The sequence below is a fragment of the Paramisgurnus dabryanus genome, chromosome 19 (assembly GCF_030506205.2).
Source record: "Paramisgurnus dabryanus chromosome 19, PD_genome_1.1, whole genome shotgun sequence".
Classification (NCBI taxonomy): Eukaryota; Metazoa; Chordata; class Actinopteri; order Cypriniformes; family Cobitidae; genus Paramisgurnus; species Paramisgurnus dabryanus.
In genome coordinates, this window is record NC_133355.1 from 12,071,325 (window position 1) to 12,088,255 (window position 16,931).

A 16,931-nucleotide genomic window follows, 5' to 3' on the forward strand; every position below is an offset into this window, starting at 1 on the left:
GGTGTCTCTAACTGTTACACGTTCATCTTTATTTAATTTGCAAGATAGGCCATATTTACAAAGCAAGTTTTGTATGCCACGACTATGACGGCTGTTTTTTTAACGTGGCTTTTAAATTATCTTTGACAGTACTTATTTAGACACATACCGAAAAACCGTTAGTTATACATCATGTGGTCACCGCCACGTTAGCAGTGTCAAAGGTCGTGGGTTCGATTCCCAGGAAACATGCATATTGATAAAATTGTATCCTTGCTTGCACTATAAGTCGCTTTGTATAAAAGCGTTTAATGTTGCATAATTGTAATGCACCATGTCCACAGCAGTGAGTTAGTTAATCTTTTGTGTGAAGGATCCGTAAAATCCTAAATAAATGTTCTTAGAATTAATAGAATTGTCCTATACTGGACCAGTGAGCAGAAAACAACCCCTAAAAGTATCAAAACTTACAAACAGCTGATTTTATTGTAGGAAGTCAAACAGCACGGGCCTGGATGCCAGTAGTAAAGCTTTCACAACTCAAATACTACTGTAGAATGGCAAGCACACGATGCGCTCTTATTGGTGGAACGGACGACCAATCAGAGCACAGCTTTTTTATTTTTTACTACACTAGCTGTCCACGGCGTTGACTGTTCATTCATTGGTTTTCACACACAGGTCTTCGATACAAATGCACGCGCGAAAACGTCTACTACGGGGTTGAATCTAGTTTAAAAAGCAAATATCGGACAGCGTCATCTATTCCGCCATGTATTTTGTTTTCAAGTTTATTTTATATAGTAAAAGATATGCATAGAAAGGAAATGGGGAAGAGGACTTCGTTTTCTTGAGGTATTTCTAGGCAGTTCGCATTCATATGTTACACATAGAGAATGCTGATATTGACTTGACTTTTATTATTTGCCTTTAATTGTGGCGTTATTCAGCATGTCTGTTTAGTGGATCAGAACGTCGTATTTGATTAAATGGCTTTAGTTACCCCGTTTCTTTGTCTTGCACGCATGTGGGGGATTCGGCTTCTCTCATTCGTTGGTCAGATCGGAAGCTCGATTTCATACCATAGCCCCCCTTTGTGCACCGTCCATTTCCTATACTGCACTTTTATATACTAACCAGTCATTCATACCATTCATTAAATGTTTATGCATGTTGTAAGTTTGGATCTCCATTTTTTTGAGGATGCTTCAATTGGAAACATATTGAAAATGACTGCAACTCGTTGCTCCAACCGATATCACGTAGAGGTTTTCTATGGAAACCGTTTATGTAAATACAAGGTTTGAGGGTGCAAATATCGGTTCTTACACGCGATATCTACAATATTTCCTTAAAAAACAACTGAAGAAATGTGCGTTTTAACTATACGAGTTGTACCCAATCCAAATAACTAACTGTTAATCATAACCTATAGATTATTTAGAGACAAATGGCTACAGTTACCAGGAATTTTTGTATTTGCTTTCGTTAAAGAACAGTGAATATAAGCATTACGCGTGTCAAAAAGTATTTTATAAGTTATTTTTTAAACCGAGGGCTTGTCTGCATGCTTTCTGTCCATGTTCCGTGTTAAGCGAATGTATGGAACATGCTGTACCCTTATCGCCATGTTTAGGCGAAAAAAACTGCTCAGAAACTCTTTGTAGAAGTTTCCTCTGCAATAAAACGTGTTGTTTCATATAAATGCTGCTGTCAAAAAGTAATAAAACGAAAATAAAAACTCTTCTGCCATCATGTTTTTGTTGTTTGAAGGATATATATTTTTTCAACTCGGTCAATTTTTTTCTTGGTTATATGAATCGCCGTACATTTTAACAGAAAATGGCGGTACAATTTTAAATCTTCCATGTTTTGATGAGGTGATTCCTGTGTTCAAACAGCTGATCTTATAGCTTCTTTTACAAGTGTTAGACTTTGCTACAAGTAATTTAATATCATCATAAAGATTGTGTAGAGTATACAGCCATTAGTGATGTAAAATATATTGTTTTTTAATAGTTATTCATTCAAATTATTCACATCTATACTTACATTTTATTACATTATTTTGAATTTTAAAGCTAGTCAGAAGTATTTTTTAGATATATACATTATGTTGGAATTGTTTAACATGGCATTTTACAAATAATACAGTGTAGGTAAATATTTTAGTTTGAAATATTAGTATTACAAAAAAGGGCAAAATTCGTAACATCATCAGCCGAGTAAAATCCATTTATTAAATAGAATAAATATTTTCAAAATTAAAATTTTAGACCTATGCTTTAAAATATAGATTCATCCTTGTAAATATTCTCTGGTTATTTGTTTACAGGAAGGCATGACCTTTGACTGCAGGGTTTTAATAAAAAAAACTAAATCACTGCAAACTCTATTAGGGTTAAAAAGAAAACTGAGGGGTTTAGGATAATGTAAAAGTTTTGATGTATGCTTCGCAGGTCTGTTTAGGTGCAGCGTACATTTAAAGCATATTTTCAATCTGTTTAAACAGGGCATGCACATGTGAAACGTCTATTTAATACCCTTTGACTAAAGTAACATGGCCCTTGTTGTCATAGCTTAAATCAAAAGTTTCTTTCTTTCACTTTAAGTTTACAATAACTTACAAAAGTGTTTAAGCATGACATGTTCTGTGTTACGTTTTTTTTGCTCACCAAAAAAAGACATGTTCACTTTTTAAAGCTAAACTATTATGGTTTTTAAAATATGTTTAATTTCTATACACATATAGATTTAAACAATAAAAAAATAATAGTTCAGAAACAGATACAATTTTATTTTTATGTGTCTTTATGTGTGGGGCTGCTATAAAAGACTGACAGTGTCTTTAGTAAATACAAATATTTCTGTATTTCCAGAAGACTCATAAAACTTGCAAAAGACTGGGATTATGAGTACTTTTACATCCCCCATGTTCATTTTCTGATATTTTTAATTGACTGATGAGGACTATTTCTCTAAAATAGGATTTATCCAACACTGACTGGATGTATAGGTTGTTAGGACACAACACAACCCCCAAATTTCTTTCTTTTTTTTCTGGATTGAACAGCAGGGTTGAATAATATAGAGATTTGAAATATCATGTTTATTCTTTGACCAGGTTAACTTGGGTCAGATAGTTTTTGTGACAAGGTGTCAATTATTTGTGATATTTGTGTCACAAGCAAAATGTAAACAATAATTGTTGAAGTGTATTTATTTACTGGACAGACTTTAATTTTAACTTTTAAGAATGACAAAAATATGTTTAATGGCAGTGAAAGTTATTGTGATTAAATTTTTTTAAATTTTTTTTAGACGTCTTAAATGTCAATACTACAGAATGGCATGAAATTGAAAGTACAGTTTACGGATTAAGAAAAATATCATGACACCAAGTTTCAAAGAAAAGAACAAATAAGTATAATACTAATATTCATAGATTATAAATTCATCAAAGTCTTTTCTATAATCTCTATTCTCCATGGTGTGACTAGATCAAGAGTTTAATTCTTCAACAGTAAATTCTGTAGACTGTCGCATGCTCTGTTAAGAACTATTTAAAAACCTACACATTTTTTTATTGCATACAGAGCCACCTTGGTTTAAAAACTGCTCTGTGTTGTAAAGTTAAATATAAACAGTTGAGTGTTGGCCCCATGTCACTTCCTGGCCCCACCAGGGAGTGGAATCTAAACAATAGTAATGTCTCAGTACTTCTCTACTCTTCTAGTCCGCTGATCTGAAATGCCTGGATAGGTAAAAACAATATGGCTGACAGTCTAGTAGAGTCCAGTTCTGAATAATCCTCCTCTGACAAGAGTACCATTCTTGCTTTTGTGACTAAAGTTGAATATAGATATTTAAAACACACTTAAAGATCCACAAAATAAGTTTTATACCAGTTTGGTAACACTTTCACCAACTACACAATAGCCAATTAAACAAAATAGAAGTTAATTAATTCATTTATTTGGTTATATGTGAATATAGCATTTGATATTGTTTGTTAATGTTAATTATGAGCGCTATATTGCTGATATATTTGCTGTAATGGTTGAAATATTACATCAGGATTTAGTCATATTCAAGTTTCTATGTGACCACGTCAATCATGAAATTCATACTATGATGTTGGTGTATTTTACCCATGTTAAAGATGCTACGGCATACGTGTCTGGAAGAGTTTAACATATTTTCAAGTAAAACAAGTGTTTTAACTTTTTGTCTTTTGAGTGAGCTAAATCTTAAGGTTAAAAAAAATTAAGCACAAAATTACATTGATGTCTACAAGTTCTTTACAGAAACAGTCTGTAAACTACATAAAATTTCCAGTTAATGCAAAAACATTAGTTTTAAGACTAAACATTAATCCAATTCACATTATATAAATAGCTCTATATGCATTCAAGCTTTCGAGTGCAAATAAAGATTTTAATAAAAACATCCTATATTCATATTTATGACAGACAAGGATTATTTTATTAAGTCAAACGTCTTTAATTTGTGCTTTGCAGTTTTACTTTAAATCCTAAACATTTATCCTTCAAAAGATGTTTTGTCTTTCAAAACATTTATTACACAAAGCATTTGATTTAATTTGTTCAAATTAACTAACTGTTCAGCATGGTAATTACATAGATTTGTATAATACAGCCAAGATCTAGACACCACATAGTTTTTATAATTTTAAAATTCATTGCTTAAATCAAGTTGACAGTATTCTTACAGAGATTATGTATGTACTGTACAGTACAGGCTATAAAACATGGTTGTATTCACAGCTTTAAATACATTTAAAAGACTAAATGGTACTTCAAAGCATGCCATGTTAAGATAAGATAAGATACACACTTTATTTTGACGTCTTTATTCCTTGAAAAAGAAATAAACACAAATTATTCTTGAAAATAAAGTATTTTGATGTCATAGACAGGCAATCCAAATCACATTGATGTAAAGCTACTCACACAATCTCAAGACAACATACATACACAAACACACTAAAAAGGTACTCGGTATATGAAGAAAACAAATAAGTACAGTCATTTCAAACCATACAAACAGAAAACAAAATTTCATTATGATGCCCCCCATCCACATTTCATTTAACCTTAAACGTTAGAAAGACTACAAATTAGTACATCTATTAAACAAACCAATCTTGTCAAATTAGGGCTGCTCCTCATTTAAACAGGGTTTTATCTACTGCAGTGAATTTTACTGGTACTCTATCTTCATGTATAACTTGATGCAAAGAGGCAAAAAGAAAGTGGTCAGGATCTTCTTAGTATCGTCCTGTAAAAGACAAAAAGTTGAGATTCTTTAGCATGAGTCTACAATAAAATGTCCATCACATGGTTCACGCGGTTCTGAGTTAACTGGTGAATAATGGAACTTCTTTTACAAGTTCGAAGGCATTTAAATCCGAACTCACGTGGGCTGTAGGAGCGAGATCTGGAGCGAGACCTGTATCGGTTGTAATAGGGTGACGGAGAGCGCCTCCTGCTGTAAAAAAGAGGAACAGTTCAGAACCAGGACTGAATTTTTTTTACTGCTCTACATGGTATATTTGTGCACCTCACCTGTATCTGTAGTCGTATTCATCATAACGGTCATATCTGTCATATCCACGATCGTTATCATATCCACGTGAATCTCGTCTCCGTCCGCCACTGCTGCTGCTGCTCCCACCACCACCGCCGCCGCCACCACCACCGTTACTGTAACAGTCAAATATAGTGTTATAAAACTTGCTTTATCTATTCTAGTAAATTCTTGACCAATGTCAAGTTTTTGACATTTATTTTGGCCTGCAAAATACTTACTGCGTCGGCCGACCCATGTAGATTCCTGGTGTTGGGGTGTGTGGACGTTTGGTGATGGAATAGTCCACTCTGATGCGTCTTCCATCCAGCTCCATACCATTAACTCTCTCCATAGCCTATAGTTAGGAACAGACGATAAGTTTGCATAGAAGATACACCCAGGAGCATTTGTCATCAGTCAATAGTTGTGTCATGCAAGCTGCCTTTAGATGTGTAAAAAAACAGCTTAGTGTCTAATCTTGTGTTGGCAAGTCATCTGGTTCTACGACCCAATCAGCTACTACATTGTCTGTTTGGTCCAATTGCCTGGACTAAAAACTTCACCAGCATTTAGCCAATCAGAGCTGTACAGTTACGCATAACTGAATTTTAAGTGTGGGCAGTATGTTAATTCAACATTTGTCCTCTGTTTTTCAAGAAAACATGTATATCCTACATAAATCATATCAATTAAACCAAGTTATCAATTTAGATATTTTTATAATACAATCATTAATTTGTGTATATCTACACACATGGGGCAGCCCAGTAGAATTAAGTTCAGTTCTACATGAACAATGAGAGGGAACACTGGTCAAGAGGTAAAACGTAATCCTTGCTAACGTAAATGCCAAACCCCCACACCGTTTTAGTACTCTATGTTACCCATTAGGACATACCTCTTTTGAATCGTCAATGCGTTCATAGTAAACGAATGCAAAACCACGAGAGCGCCCGGTGCGCTGGTCATACACGACATTGACGCCAGCCAAAGGTCCGTAACGTGAGAAGACCTCCCTCAGGTCTCTCTCTGTGGTGTACAAACTCAGTCCAAACACACCCAGACATGTGTTAGGATCTGGATTGGCCTGGATTTGGGACAAAAAGACACAATTTAGCAGGATTAGACATTTGTACAATACCAGACAGAAACAATAATTCTCTGGTTTATAGTAATTTCAGAGTTTACTCCGTGACATTTTTTTACTATTGTGTGCATGGCATTATATTTTTTAAGACTAACAAGTTAATATTTAGACAATCATATCTTATTTATTAAAAGTAAATAAATGATCAACTTGGTTAGGAAAAAAACAACACAACTCTCAAGAGCCATCAAGTTAATGAAAATACTCACTTGCAATGACATTAAATAACTACTGGACATGATGGAAAGCATTTCTTTTATACGTAATACCAGTCTAGATTCCACAATGTTTATTGTTACATCACTCCAATTGAGATGGATATACATTAGACACTTTAAGAAATGCTTCATCAGTTTTTCCTGACAAAGTGGGGTAAATCATCTTGTCTGCTTGATTCCCCCATATTTCTATGGGTAACTGTGTGACAGTATTTAATAACCCCTGGTAAAGATATTTCTCCAGAAAACAAAACAATCTTTACAATATAAAGCTTTCCGTCCAATAAAACATTACTTAGAAACATTTTCGAGGCATCCCAATATATGTAGTCACTTTATGAGCAATCTGTAACGGCCAACATATATACTTTTAGGACCTCTTAACCCCTACGGGGCAACATGTTTGGTCTATTTGGTGATTGTTAAAAAGTTAAGAAAGGTCCACATACCCTGGCATCACCATGACTGTGCGAGTCTTTTTTGGAGTCATGGCTGTATGAGCTCTGTTGATGCAATAAGAGGGAATGAAGGGGGTTATTAAAGACAGTCATGCTTGTCCCCATGAGGCTGTGTTGGGGGTTTACATGCATTTTGTGCAAAGAGAAAACAAACCTTTAACATTAGTAACAATTCACTTTCAATAAATTTTGAATTACAATGATTTTAAATAAGCCATTGTGCTTAATGAAACTCACCCTGCTGCCATTGTGTCTGCGACGGTTAGACATAGGTGATGTACTCTGGGATCTCTTGCGGCGGTAGTCAGGGCTGTAAGAGCGAGAACGGGACTTTTTCCGATGGGAGCGAGATCGAGAACGACTGTAATGCCGGTTTGAATGGCGACGAGAATGAGACCTGAAAATAAATACACAAAAGTTGATGTGCGTTTTTTAACTTTTGAAGTAACTTTCTAAATATATTTATGCATTTTATTAAATACTTATCCAAACTGCATTCATATACATTTTATCAGTATTTGTTTTCCCTGGGAATTGAGTCCATGATCTTTTCACTAATGCACTGCTTTACCAACTGAGCTACAGGAATACTTGAGTTAAAGGGATAGTTCATTTACTCACTCTCATGTCGTTACTACAAACCTGTATTAATTTCTTTGTATTGGTAAACACAAAGGAAGATATTTTATATTTTATGTTTGTAACCAAACTGATCAGAGACCACATTGACTTCCATGTATTCTTTTTTCCAACTATGGAAGTCAATGGGGCCTCAAATTGGTTTGCTAACCAACATAATCTTTCTTCGTATTCATCAGAACAACATTATATAGGTTTGTAACAACATAAGAGAGAGAAAATGACAAAATTTAAATTTTTGGGTAAATTATCCCTATAAATTGATCAATTAGGTAATCCACTAACTTACAGTGTGCGAACTCACCTGGACTTGGAGCGCGAGCGTGATCTTGAATCAGAACGTTTGGATGCTCTGGAAGGGCTGGGAGAGCCAGACCTGCTCTCCGACTTGGCACTGCGCTCCGATTTGGATGGTGATCGGGTTTCCTAATGTTACAGGAACGAGTTACGACATTTACATGACAAAAGTTTTTAAAGCAAGCACCATTACACTCACACACCACATCTCTCAACATTCACTGTAATACTGCTGCGGAGGGAAGTATTAAAATTAACTAAATTCTCTCACGGGACAAAGATCAGTTAATAACGCTATTTATATATTTACAAAGAGGAATGCTTGTTTTTTTACCCGAATGACCATGGTATACAAGTACAAACATGCACAATCATCATCATCATGAAGAGAGATTTGAAAGACACTTGTTACACAAATTTTTCATTTACTTAACCTACGGACTCATTCTTTCTTCTGTTTTCAGTATACGCTATTCCTTTCTCTCAGGCATTTTATTCTTCGGTCTTCATTTGTTCAGTTTTCATTTTTCTTTCCTTTTCATTTCTTCACCCCAATCTGAAATCTCTTTTCTTTTTCTGCTTAGACACATAACGCGAGCGTGCTTCTATCTGACCGATCTTCGGTTCTTTATTCCCCTTCCCACTTAACCGTCTGCTCTGTAAACATTTTCAAAAGCCTTCTTTTATCTTGAATATTCTTCCACATTCTTGGCCTTAACTCTTCAAATCCTTCACGACCAATAACCTTAATGAAAAAAGAACATTCAGAGCAATTAAGATCAAGGGAAATTTAGGAAAAATATGAAGTGAACTATTCAGATTTCACTACTCCTTTCGGTGTTGGCTGGATTATATAACACAAGAACTGGTAAGACAGGGTGAGTGAAGATCAGAAATGGTTGAATTGCAGGAAAGTGAAACCAAAAGTTGCTATCGTGTGAATGTAGAGGTAGTATCTAAAATTGAATGGATTAAGATACATGCAAAAGCTGGTTCACACAAAACGAAATTATGAATCCTTTGGCTGCTTGTCCCACAGTTATAGAAAACATAAAGACATGATTTATTTGATTCACACTTATAAATCAACACACGCTGGTTTGGTTCCAGTAAACCATGGATGTTAATTTCTGTTACTTGTGAGTGTTTTAATTCAAGAGGTTTATTAACACTTTGAATAAACAAACACAATTATTTTCTCGTGAGATAATGTGTACATTTAGATTTAGAATTTTTCTGCGTGAGCAAAACTTAACGAACCTAGCAGCGTATGTTCAGATGTTTAGCATGTAAAGTATATCCGGAAAAAGGTCACGCTGGACTTACTTATTCGTGATTTACAAAACACACGTTTTTTGCGAATTAATAAGAGGGTTATTTTATATCAACTGATCTATCTGGAGTTGTGTAAAAAATAAACAAAAGAAAAGGGATGCAGGCTATTCACTAAATCGTGCATTACTGCCAAGAGGGAGAAATAATATTTGAAGTAAACGGTTAAACAGTTGAAATAAAAACAACGCTTACCCTTTCCTCAAAACGTTTATCCTCGGCGTCACTCATTTTTAAAATATTAGCGCTTGGTAGACGCGTTGAAAAACGAAGACTTTGTTTGCCGAAGTCTTCCGCTCCTGATGTAACTGCAGAAAATGGCCGACTAGCAGATGCGCGCAGTGAACTATGGGAGGGAAGTTAAGCAAACACGTCACATCCGCCTCAACGGACAGAGGTGTGATCTTTCTTTTAGGGTGTGATAGACTTCAGGAATGAAGAAATGATTAAAAAAAAAATTCTGTTTGCTCTCTGTAGTTGTTTTGTTTTGATTTGTATTGAATGTATTATTTTGATAACATTTTATTTACATTAATGTTGAAGGTCGAAAAAGGTATGGAGGTCCAAAAATCTTTGTACACTTTAAAGGGATAGTTCACCCAAAATAAAAATTCTGTCATCATTTACTCAACCTCATGTTGGTACACACCTGTATTAATTTCTTTGTTCGGCTGTAAACAGAGGAGGATATTTTGAGCAAACCACTATGTCTATAGCAGTATTTTTTCTACTATGGAAGTCAATGGTGCTTATGTTTCCCACTTTATTACAAATATCTTCCTTTGTGTTCATCAGAACAAAGAAATTTGTTATAACATAAGGGTGAGTAAATAATAACAGATTTTTTGAAGTTTTTTTTTTTTTGCTGACATATCCATTTAAATCTGTGTTTTATTAATACTTTTAAACATGTGTAAAGAGGTTGTAAAGAAGACCAAGGCTAAAAAAAGATTGTAAAGCTTATACTTTTTAACTATCTGAACTTTTCACCTTAAGAGATTTCTATTTTCTACATTTTCTATTTATTAATATTACTATTATTATCATCATCTTTATTATTATTAGTATTTTTAAACTAGGAATGTTGGTTAAATCTCACTGCCTCTATGCATACAGTTCCGTATTCCTATTTTTTATTGTATTATGGTTATCATTGTTATCAGTTTTGTATCTATCCTTTGCATTTATTGCGATTAAAGGATCATAAACACTTTTCACCTTACTTTAAAGAGCACACCTCACATAAACACAGATATAGAGTTCAACCAACACTTATACAAATCCAACAGTAGTATAGATTTTATTGTGTAGTTTCAGTCATTTCCTGGGGTACAGATCCTTCTGGAAAGCTTATTCTGTTTCATCGGTGTTCAATTTCAAAAACTATGAGCAAATGAGGTATATTCCCTATTCTTAACAATCAATCTGAAATTAGGACATCAACTCACCGAAAAGATAAATATTCTTTGGATTTGCTCTTTTTTTAACACCTAAATAGTTAATGTTCAGCAATGTGTGTAATCTTAACAATCAAAACGTTTCATAAACGGTCACGTAATCCTTTGTTCTGGAGTCCATCTACAGTAAGTGCACCTAACACACTATTAGCTAGCTGTGAAGATTATGCTTTATTTGAGTAGCCTTCAGCAAATATATTAAGAAACAGTGAAACACCCATCCATACATCAAAAACAATCTTCCGTTTAAAAAAGTCCATGTAGTCCGATTACCCCCAGTTTCATATTGCACATAAGTAATAAAATATTTTGTGATCAATGAATAAAAGACAATCAAGCTAAAGCTCACGTGGCCAAAACAAAAAAGCATGTCTAAAACCGGCTTCGGTCTAAAAATATATATCTCTGTACATTTCAGTCTTTTCTATAAGGGATAGATGTCCATGGCACAGTTTGCTATTTTAAGGAGTGCGGCTTATGTGGCCTGTCGGGAGACTGTGGTGGAAACTGCAGAGGGTTGGTACGCCTGTCTTTCCGGTAGGTAGGAATATTTTGCCTGATGGGCCTGGAAACAGTCACTCCAGCAGCAAGGAGGGTGCCGGCACCCCCGGCAAGATGAGAGATGTTGTGCGTTGATGCATTTACAGCAGCCTCCACTTTTCCTTCCAGCTTCACCAAACGGTTTAGAATGTCATCCAACAGCACAGCAATTGTCCTCTTTAGATCAGCTTCGGCAAAAGTAGAATTTGTAAAAAGGATTAGGATAAAGTAAACTCTAAACCACAATCTGCCACACCCATCACACATGCTAGCTTGTGGTAATAGCACGCTATTCACTAGAGGTTTTTAAGCAAACAATCTGATGCAGGGATAACAATGATGAGTATATTTTTATAGGCATTATAGAAATTCTAAACCCAGGTAACCTGACCAGGTAGAGGTGACCTGAAAACTATTTTAATTAGGCAACTGAGATGACTGAATATTGCTTCTCATGTGAGCCTATACAGTTTACACATTAGGTGCAATTCACTTATATACAAGTGAAAGTATCCTTTAATATCCTAGGGTGGCAAACCTTTAAAGTCTGGGTTATGTAAACATTAAAACATTTATTTGCATAAAGTCCTCACCATATCCTGCCATGGAGGTGCCATGGGGCCCTGAAGGGTTCTGGTTCTCCTCACTAAGGACTTTGACGTAGCGATGACTGAGCTCAAGGATCTGCTGCCGGAGCTCTGCGCTGCTTTGACGACGTGGTTGTGTGACGGTATAATGAAGCAACAGCAGACACCAGACCAGACCAAAGAGAACCAGCAATATACTTAGTCTGTGAGACATGCTCCTACGTTGCAGACAACCCAGCATGGCAATGCTGCAGCGCTGCCAGGACTCAGGTTAAGGGAAAGGGGTAGGGACAGGTTTTAAAGAGGGTGGCAGGTTCAAAGCTTGGGATAATGATGTTGGGAAAAGTGGAAAGAGTGGAGTGGAAGATCAGTTTTGGAATGGAGAAACGGCATATGTAATTGACAGAGCAGGGAGCAGGGGTGGATCAGCTTAGAGCTCACTGGGATTCAAACAGGGCTCCCAATGCACGGACTCTCTGCAAAATACAATAGACAAAAAAGCAAACACGTGTGAGATTAGCTATTATATTAAAACTTACTGACACGGAGCATACCATAGTCACTTACTGCATTATTTAAAGCCTTCAGTTATTTAAAAACACAGACATAACTTTTTATTTTTAAGTAAATAAAAGGGTGTCACACACTTTGTGGACTTTCAGGTTTTGAGTCATTGTGGTCACCCTCTTCCTCTACGGTCACAATATTCTCCCCACCCCACCACAGATCACACATTCAGATTGTGATTAAGACAAATTAAAATAAAGAAATAAGAACACTTTCCGGTCTAAACTAATGCTCAAAATAACAAAGCATGAGCGCAATATATATTATATTTATAATATAATATAATATTGGTGCAACAAAAATGTGATTTGGAATTTTGATTTTAACAAATGTAGAATAAACAATCAAGTTTTTTTATTGAGATATAAGTTACAGTAGCTGAAAAATAAGTACTCCACCCTGTCAAGCCCCGTCACATTAGTATTGCACAATAAATTAATACCATAATGATGCAATAAGAATTATAATCTCAAGTAGGATTAAAGCTATGCACCTTGTTGCAAATTACCTTTTAAGTGCAGAAACCTTACATTTTTTAGGTTTATTTAACACAACTCCATTATAACATTTTATCTGATAAAAAGCTAAATAGAGGGATGTTACATGCATGTATCAATCCCACAGCTAGTATAAAAACATATCATAAAGTGTCTTTTAGCATTTTGAGTGAACTCACATCATGCATCTGCATATAATCATCTTTGTTTTACTACACCACTTGGGTCTAAAGGTCTGAAACCAAACTGGTCAAATGACGATTTCACCTTTACTATTATTGCTTTAATACAAGGCCGAGGGTGAGATGACCACACAGCCCGCTAATCGGTCTTTACCTGTAATAATACAAACACAAGGAAATGACAAAATTACCTTTGAGTAATGCGTCAGATTCGGTGACTCCACACTCTTGACATATTATCACGCATGCATAACTGTTCTAGCAGGCAAATCATTTTTAAAACAATATATAAACTCTTTCATAACCTCCAAGCAGACTTCTCCGCATAAAATACATCGCGCGTTGATTTAGAGGTAAAACATTTAAAATTGCGAAGAGCAGCTCCTTATGTGGCTAAACTAGGAACTAAAAACGACACATTTTCACACTAGTTCCCTGATTGTGGTGACAACACGAGCTGTTGATGTTGCGTACGACGTCGTGTTACGCAATCACGTGATTTACCAGGGGCACACTATGCATGGGAAACGTAGTCCATAAAGATAGCGCAGCCTTCAATTCGCTCTCGCGGTACTTTGACGTCATCCGGGTTCCTCTATGCACAGCGCTGCATGAAATCGAACACATTTAAGGAAATTAAAAACTAAAGTCGATTATTGCGTGTATTTTACATATTTATTTCTTTGTTTATTTTTACCAATTTTATCCAACCGAATAGAAAAAACTGACAATAAACAGATCGTCTTTGTTAAAAACTGAGGACGTGTTGCCTGGAAACATACTCACTAATACAAAAACAAGCGTCGTGTGTTGTTGTGATAGGCTGTAGTTTTTAAAACTAGGCATTAAAACAAAAATAAACTCACAATCACAGTGGAATGGAAAGGATACACACTAACAAGCATGCAGCCAATGCTGTGGATGACTATTTAGAATACAAAAGGTGGGTTTTTTGGGACGATGTGTTCGTTTACTAGTAATAATAATATAGGCTCTACGTTTTGTTCCACGTCGTACGCCTGTTATTTTCTCCTCTTCTCCTCTTTTATTCATTTTTAATGAATACTTGTTGTGTACAAGAAGGGAGTTTTGTAAATGTCATGTCGTTCTTTTCATTTAAACCAATGAATATTTTCATATTGAAGAATTGTAGGGGAAGATGATGGAGGGCAGCTGTTTTCAGAGGACGAATTCAAGAAATACAAAGAAACAGTGGTGCCACGAAGAATACAGAACCGACTTTATGTCAGTTTTGGTGTCCCGGGACAGATAGACTGCAAACTCATTGGACCGGAAACACCTTGCTTTTGTACACATAGGTGTGTGTTACCAGCAATACACACAAATGTTTGTTTTAATATAATGGTGGGGACTTTGCATTGACTGTTTTATTGACTAATTATTTGCTGTAGACTACCCTAATATAATTTATTACTAAAATAACACTTTTATCCAGTTTACATCTAGCTTCAATACTACTTATTTGTAAACATAATTTGTACTAAGCTTACTGTTGTTGCCTGGTGCAAAATGTTAAATTCTCCCCTATTTGGATAAAAGTTTTTAGACAAAAGATTTTAAGACATTAGTCCCTTTGTGAGTGTGGTTGACTATAATTGCAAGACTGTTTGGTCCTAGGAAAACCTGACCCACACACAAATGACTGCTGTGTTTTTTATTTTCAGATATAAACAGCACCGCACAGACTTTGAGGAGTTGTCAAAAGAGAGACCGATTCTCCTGCCCTGTAGAGCCAGAGGTTGTCAGTGCGTGTCCTATCAGTATGTGCATATCAACGGATCTAGGCCAGTACGCTGCCAGTGCAAGCACACAACCAGTGAGCACAGCGAGGCTCCAGATCACCTATGCAAAAAATGTGAGTTTTGCATAACCTATTAACCACAATAAAAAAACAGAATTAATCATCTTCTAGTGTACTTTCCTGCTGAAAAGACCAGCAAAGCTAGTCACCAGCTTAGGTTTTGTTGTGAATACCAGAAAGGGATGCTGGTGGTGGACCCTTCAGGCAAAAAGACTACCCTAGTTAACCAGCTTTTATGTCCACTAGCTAAATCAGTAACAGTCCAACACTAACCATAAACCAAATTTATATTGGTCTAGGTGGACTTTCTGGAAAAGCATAATAATTTAATGAAGCTTAAAGTAAAGATACCTGTTTTCCTCTGTCTACCTGCAGGCTCTGACTGCCGTGGCTATCGAAGTCCGTTCACCTGTGGATGTGGTCAGCCTGCATATGCCCATGTGACGATGGTCGAAACCAGGGATGAGCGTGTGGCACGGGGTCATCCAGTGGGCAGAGATGTTCCCTATGCGGCCATGGGAGGCCTGACTGGGTTCAGCTCACTGATAGATGGCTACCTGAGACTGGATCCCAGTGGTATAGGTAATACACATCTGAACAGCAAGCACAATGGGTTGCATCACCTATTTATAAGGCATTATTTCACAACACGTCAATCATTTTAATACTGGTATAGCAGACTCCATTAGAGCCAACATTACACATAATATATATTGTGGTTTTGTTTATAGACTAAACGTTATATATTTGTATGTGTGTAAATGTTTAGGTTAAAGGAATAAGCTTTAAAATTCTAAATTTAGATATTTGTTGACACTGTGGTATGCTCTTACATACAGCCAATACATCGCATACCCAAACAGCTGGTGAGGACATCTATATTGCTTAACCTTGAATTAACTCATATTTCAATACCATAAACATATGTACATACTGTAGGCTACATGTTGAATGTTGATGTTTTTTTTAATCATACCTCATAACAGTGTTTCAAATTAAGTTCAGTTTAAAATATAAAGCTTTATACTATTAAATAGTTTTCTTTTTGACATTGTTAGGTCAAATATGTAACCCCGCAGCACATGAAGAGGGAAGAAAATGTGATGGAAGAGATGGAAGAGTCATCCATCAATCTAACAAGAAAAACTGATTAAAATTGAAAGATCTAAGATGTGAGTTATATATCAAATAAATAGATATGAAGAAAAAAAACATTTAGAAATGTTTTTTTCAAAACATACAGTGCTCTTCATAAATATTGTGACAGAAGTAAAGACAGAATTTCTGTTTGCTGTGGAACAAAATTATTAAGATAACTATGAGCCAAAAGTACAGAACTGTACATTTTATTAACATTTGATCATGTTTCAACACATACACGCTTTACCAACTAAGAACAACAAGCTTTCATCCTGCCTTATGTATGTTGTCACCAACTGCAAGACTAAGACTGCAGAAGCAATGGATATAAATACTGCACATTTACTGCATCTCATGTGTGAACAATTAATGCATCAGGACACAGCTCATCACTTAACACTTGTGAGCTAATGGTCCCAATATGATCTTATTAGACAAAAAGTAGTAAAATCCAAACGTGCTGTTCCGTTGAGTAGG

The 16,931-nt window shown here is 35.6% G+C and overlaps 3 protein-coding genes across 4 annotated transcripts; 1 reads left to right on the top strand and 2 right to left on the bottom strand.

Annotated features, from left to right (window-relative positions):
- Positions 1 to 4,620: 4,620 nt before the first annotated feature.
- On the bottom strand, positions 4,621 to 10,015 carry tra2a (transformer 2 alpha homolog). Of its 2 annotated transcripts, none has more exons than XM_065289208.1 (9): positions 9,858 to 10,015; positions 8,338 to 8,459; positions 7,632 to 7,791; positions 7,386 to 7,439; positions 6,470 to 6,658; positions 5,811 to 5,926; positions 5,568 to 5,705; positions 5,420 to 5,487; positions 4,621 to 5,280 (listed from the first exon to the last, which is right to left on the bottom strand). In XM_065289208.1, the coding sequence occupies exons 1-9, from the start codon at positions 9,891 to 9,893 to the stop codon at positions 5,270 to 5,272; spliced, it is 894 nt and encodes a 297-aa protein (XP_065145280.1). In that variant the 5' UTR covers positions 9,894 to 10,015; the 3' UTR covers positions 4,621 to 5,269. The 2 variants fall into 2 exon arrangements, with proteins under 2 accessions (XP_065145280.1, XP_065145271.1); XM_065289199.1 differs by having other exon boundaries at positions 5,420 to 5,490; positions 9,858 to 10,014.
- A 928-nt stretch (positions 10,016 to 10,943) lies between these two features.
- On the bottom strand, positions 10,944 to 13,962 carry ccdc126 (coiled-coil domain containing 126). Its single transcript, XM_065289221.1, has 3 exons — positions 13,684 to 13,962; positions 12,253 to 12,722; positions 10,944 to 11,847 (listed from the first exon to the last, which is right to left on the bottom strand). Exons 2-3 carry the CDS (start codon positions 12,485 to 12,487, stop codon positions 11,576 to 11,578), a joined length of 507 nt encoding a protein of 168 aa, XP_065145293.1. The 5' UTR covers positions 12,488 to 12,722; positions 13,684 to 13,962; the 3' UTR covers positions 10,944 to 11,575.
- A 327-nt stretch (positions 13,963 to 14,289) lies between these two features.
- fam221a (family with sequence similarity 221 member A) lies at positions 14,290 to 16,491 on the top strand. The gene is made up of 5 exons (XM_065282264.1): positions 14,290 to 14,435; positions 14,638 to 14,811; positions 15,178 to 15,368; positions 15,690 to 15,896; positions 16,373 to 16,491. The coding sequence occupies exons 1-5, from the start codon at positions 14,371 to 14,373 to the stop codon at positions 16,462 to 16,464; spliced, it is 729 nt and encodes a 242-aa protein (XP_065138336.1). The 5' UTR covers positions 14,290 to 14,370; the 3' UTR covers positions 16,465 to 16,491.
- Positions 16,492 to 16,931: the final 440 nt, after the last annotated feature.

Coding starts and splice junctions, on each gene's coding strand:
- tra2a (XM_065289199.1), bottom strand. CDS start 9,893: ATGAGTGACGCCGAGGATAAACGTTTTGAGGAAAGG. Junction 7,792..8,337: donor CGCTCGCGCTCCAAGTCCAG/GTGAGTTCGCAC, acceptor ATTTATTTTCAG/GTCTCATTCTCGTCGCCATT. Junction 5,491..5,567: donor GAATACGACTACAGATACAG/GTGAGGTGCACA, acceptor TCTTTTTTACAG/CAGGAGGCGCTCTCCGTCAC.
- ccdc126 (XM_065289221.1), bottom strand. CDS start 12,487: ATGCTGGGTTGTCTGCAACGTAGGAGCATGTCTCACAGACTAAGTATA. Junction 11,848..12,252: donor CACCTCCATGGCAGGATATG/GTGAGGACTTTA, acceptor CTTTTGCCGAAG/CTGATCTAAAGAGGACAATT.
- fam221a (XM_065282264.1), top strand. CDS start 14,371: ATGGAAAGGATACACACTAACAAGCATGCAGCCAATGCTGTGGATGAC. Junction 14,436..14,637: donor GACTATTTAGAATACAAAAG/GTGGGTTTTTTG, acceptor TTCATATTGAAG/AATTGTAGGGGAAGATGATG. Junction 15,369..15,689: donor AGATCACCTATGCAAAAAAT/GTGAGTTTTGCA, acceptor GTCTACCTGCAG/GCTCTGACTGCCGTGGCTAT.